At 35.1% G+C, this 4860-nt stretch overlaps 1 protein-coding gene across 10 annotated transcripts in view; it reads left to right on the top strand.

Annotated features, from left to right (window-relative positions):
* The window catches only part of AHI1 (Abelson helper integration site 1), a 232790-nt gene that overhangs the window by 44825 nt on the left and 183105 nt on the right, over positions 1-4860 (top strand). For all 10 annotated transcript variants that reach the window (XM_037734767.1, XM_037734766.1, XM_037734769.1 and 7 more), the window contains 2 exons: positions 1116-1669; positions 4450-4631. In XM_037734767.1, coding sequence (XP_037590695.1) covers positions 1116-1669; positions 4450-4631 — 736 coding nt within the window. The remainder of the gene's footprint in view (positions 1-1115; positions 1670-4449; positions 4632-4860) is intronic.

Raw genomic sequence — 4860 nt, 5'->3', positions numbered from 1 at the left:
TTCAACACATCTTTTAAACTTATATATGATTCAGAATTTTATTTTAATATCTGCAGTTTGGTTTTCTTGGTCCAGTATGCTTTTGGATCTCTTAATTATGCTTATGTTAAATTATTATTTTTGATATTTATTTTCCTTTGGTGTTCTTTTACTTATTGCATTTGATTTGATAGCTTTCCTTCATTGTGCTACCTTCCTTTAGTGTTTGTTAATTTTCAGTTCTCAAGTCATCTTTATATTTGAGACTCTCTCTTCTCTTGATTGTTGGTTGTTTTTAACATAGTCTGCCTCTGTAGTTTATGGGAATTGTACCTACCTGAAGCATACTGCCCTTTCTCTCTGTGCTCATCTGTGTAATCCCATGGGTGAAAGTCAACACAAATGGTGGTGGGAAACAGCTGTTCATCCCAGCTCCTCGAGTGGTCATCCTCTGGCTTATCCCCTCCTCCTCCTTATATTACTTGGCTCTGACTCTTACTGATTTTTTTCTATTAAAAATATATCTATCTCGTTTTAAATAATTTTAATTGGGGAAAGAGTTACATGATTGTGCTTAGTCTATCATTTGATTTAACTTAATGTGTAATATTTAGCAGCCTTTTAGTAATATACTTGGATTAACTGCAGGGTTATCTTAGAGCTGCAGACTTTTGGTTTTAGAGTGTAATTATGAAGCAACGTAAGTGACCCATGTATATTTCCTATTGGGTAACCTGCAGTGTTACATTCAATGGCTCTTTTAGCAATTTCTTAAATATCTATTAATTACATTAGAGTGTAGATCACAAGGAAAATATGTATGAGGAAAATAGCGTTTGAGATTTGAGCAATTAATTCACATCCTAAAGGCCTTTAAGTACTTTTTTTCCCATGTCAATTAACTCATTTAATCTGAAGTTAGATTCAGAGATTACTAATCAAATTCTGGAAGCATAAATTGTGAGAGTACTCATCAACTGCTCTAAAATAGTATCACTATGTCCAGGTTAAAAAAAAAAAAAAAAAAAACAATCCTCCCAATAATTCCACATTGCCTAACATTAATTAGTGGGTTTTTCTTTATATAACTAATAAATGCATAGCTGAAACTTTGTTATTGTGTCTTCTTTTGTTAGCCTGACACTATTAAAAGCAATCTTCACCATATTAAAGAAACTACAAGTGATGATGTAAGTGCTACTAACACTAACAACCTGAAGAAGAACATGAGAGTCACTAAAAGCAAGTTGAGGAATACACAGTCAGCAACTGAAAATCCTAATGGTGATGTTAGTGTAGAGGAAGACAAACAGGAAAAGCCAAATAAAAAGGTGATAAAGACGGTGCCCCAGTTGGCTACACAAGACATGAAACCAGAAACTCCTGAGAAGAGGGTTGATTCTACATACCAGAAAGCACATACAAAGCCACAACCAGGTGTTGATCATGAGAAAAGTGAGAAGGCAAATGAGGAAAGAGAAAAGAATGATTTAGAAGAGGATGAAGAACTGATGCAAGCATATCAATGCCATGTAACTGAAGAAATAGCAAAGGAGATTAAAAAGAAAATAAGAAAGAAACTGAAAGAACAGTTGACTTACTTTCCCTCAGATTCTTTATTCCATGAAGACAAATTGAGCAGTGAAAAAGGGAAAAAGAAAAAAAAGAAAGTTCCTAAAGCTGAAACAAGGTATTTTTACATTGACAAATATAAAATATCCTCTTAGAAAAGCACTCTATTACTTTCAGGTTTTGAATATTATTTGTGATTTAACTAAGAAAATTCTTAGGCTTTTATTTGGAAATACTGCCACTAAGATAATAACTGCTAACTTTTACGTAACACCTTACTGTGTACTAGATGCTTTACAAGAATTAACATATTTATTTCTTATGACAGTCTTATGAGGAAAAGTAGTATTCATCCTATTTTGCTGATGAGGAAACTGAAGTACAGAACTAGTAAGAGACTGAGCCAGAACCTTGTCTCTGCTCTGAACTACTCACTTATATCTGCTTTTGAAGTAATAGAAACCTCATTACTTCCCCTTTTTTGAGTTACAAATGCCTGTTTGGGTATATAAATAATAGATTTTTTTCTTATACAAATAACAGTAGCTCATTGTACAAAAACTATTTAAAGATAATCACCATTGGCAATTTAGTATTCTAATCTTTTTCTCTATATGATGGTTATATATGTATGTACTTGTATATAGGGTGTGAGTTTAAATGAACATATACATATTTATATGTTCTCTACTTGGAGAAAACAGTAAAATAAAAATGGCTTTTAACTGCTATAATTAACTTTGTTCTGTCCTGCAGTTCTCCTTTACAGAAACAACTTGATGTGGAAAAATTCTATATGTGACTGTCCCTTGGCATTCTGGATCAATTTCCCCTAAAGCCCTCAGCTAAAAATAATTCCCCTCTTTTCAAAAGCTAGGTGACAAGTAGTAACAAAGATATAGCAAACCAGGTTGCTGCAGGGACATGATAGTATATATTAGTTATCTGTTGCTCCATTAAAAAGATTATTCCTATAATCCCAGCACTTTGGGAGGATGAGGCGGGCGAATCACAAGGTCAAGATATTGAAACCATCCTGGCCAACATGGTGAAACCACATATCTACCAACAATACAAAAATTAGCGGGGCATGGTGGCACACACCTGTAGTCCCGGATACTCAGGAGGCTGAGGCAGGAGAATTGCATGAACCCAGGAGGCAGAGGTTGCAGTGAGCTGAGATCGCACCACTACCATCCAGCCTGGTGACAGAGCAAGACTCCTTCTCAAAAAAAAAAAAAAAGATTATCCCAAAATTTAGCAGCTTAGGACAACAAGCTTTTATTGTCTCACAGTTTCTATGGACCAGCAATCTGGGAGTGACTTTGCTGGGTGTCTCTGTCAATCACAGGTTACAGTCAGGATATTAGCCAGGACTGAAATCACCTCAGGCCTTGACTTGGGAAGGATCTGTCAATGACATAGCTGTTAGAAGACCTTAGAGGATCCAGGTCTAAGCTCATTCATGTGGCTGTTGGTAGGCCTCAGGTCCTGACTGGCTTTGGGCCAGGTTCCTTGCCATGTGGACTTCTCCATGTGGTCTACTCACAACATGACCATTTGCTTCCCAGAGCAAGGACTCTGAGAGAGTGAGAGCAAGACAGAAGTTACAGTCTTTTTGGAACCTAATATTATAAGTGACATTCATTACTTTTATCATATTCTGTCTGTTAGAATTAGGTCACTAGGCTCAGCCCACACTCAAAGAAGATTACACAAAGACATGAATATGAAGAGGTGGGGATCGGTAAGGTCCATCTTAAAGGCCGCCTACCACAGTATGCTATAAATCTTTCTTTTTCTCATAGCTACTTCCTCTGTAGTAGACTGGTAAGCCATAGGCAATATGAAATAGGGTTAGCTCATGAATTTTAAATAACCCATGACCGTGGCATGCAAAGCGTAGCTGTTCTTAAAGAATAGTGTTTGGTGATGTGATCAAATAGAATGGCTTTCTGGAATGACTAATTTGAAATATGTCTCTACTCTTATTGTCCTCAACCCATTTGTTTTGAAAGATGACTAAAAATATTGGAAGTTAATTTTTTATTATTTAAATGCATATTTTTTACTTGATCAATTAAAATATTAATAGGCTGGTTTTTCTTTGAAGTCAGTATGCTTCTGGGTTGCTACTTTTTACCATTTACTAGTTCATGTGATATAGACTTTAATTTTAGTAATAGTCTTCTGAAAATTTAGTGACTCACCAATCACTGGAAAATACAAGGAATTAATTTTTACCTAGAAATTCCAGCTTGAGCAACATGGTGACACTCCATCTCTACAAAAAGTACAAAAATTAGCCAGGCATGGTGGCATGTGCCTGTAGTCCCAGCTATTTGGGAGGCAGAGGTAGGAGGATTGCTGCAGCCTAGGAGATTGGGGCTGCAGTGAGCTATGATTATACCACTGCGCTCCAGCTTGGGTGACAGAGTAAGACCATGTCTTATAAAAAAGAAATCAAAAGTTGTGCATGTGAAGCCTCTTGAAGACAGAACAAACCTAGAATACTTTTTATACCTTTAAATAAGTTAATTTAAAAATTTGTTGATTCATCATTTACTTGGTAGCGGGTAGGCATGCTTCAATAAGTCCTATGTAAAGAGATCAATTGCTCATAAAATATTAATACAATTTCCCTTTCCTCTGGGCTTTAGAGCTCAATTTTAGTTGAATCATGTAACTCCTCATGAAGTATAAAATACTACCTATGATACTTAATTGACAGCTAACCATTTTAGTGTATAAGAAAATATATACATCTCCTAAGAGAAAATAATAGTGATTTTAGGATTATCTTTGCTTTTATTTACTGTTCACTCTGTTGCATCATGAATAATAATAATTCTTATGATAATATATCTGTAACGGCTGATATTTGGATTAAATTTGTAGTACATTGACCATCTCTGGTGACATAGTTGAAGGTGAACAAAAGAAGGAGTCTCCAGTTAGACCAGTTACTTCAGATTCTCATCAAGATGGTGAAATAAGTTCAATGGAACAAAACGCAGAAGACAGCATGGAAGATAATTCAAAACCCAAACCAAAAAAAACAAAAAAGAAGACTAAAGCAGGTTTGTTATACAAATTAAGTGAAAAATTGTGTACCTTGGTAGAAATAACTTGATTCTAGAAATTTTAGTCCTTATAAACTAAAGCTGAAGTTCTACTTGAGAATAATTCCATATAGAATATTTGGTACTTGTTCTTGGATTCATCTAGATTAAAGCACGCATGTATTTGTAGCTGTGGATCTCTGATGAGTTTGTATCACCAAAGTCTTCTCTGATTCTGGTTTTTTTT

The sequence above is a fragment of the Cebus imitator genome, unplaced genomic scaffold (assembly GCF_001604975.1).
Source record: "Cebus imitator isolate Cc_AM_T3 unplaced genomic scaffold, Cebus_imitator-1.0 Scaffold659, whole genome shotgun sequence".
Lineage (NCBI taxonomy): Eukaryota > Metazoa > Chordata > Mammalia > Primates > Cebidae > Cebus > Cebus imitator.
The sequence above is the reverse complement of the archived record's forward strand: the minus strand, read 5'-3'. Positions and strand labels throughout refer to the sequence as shown.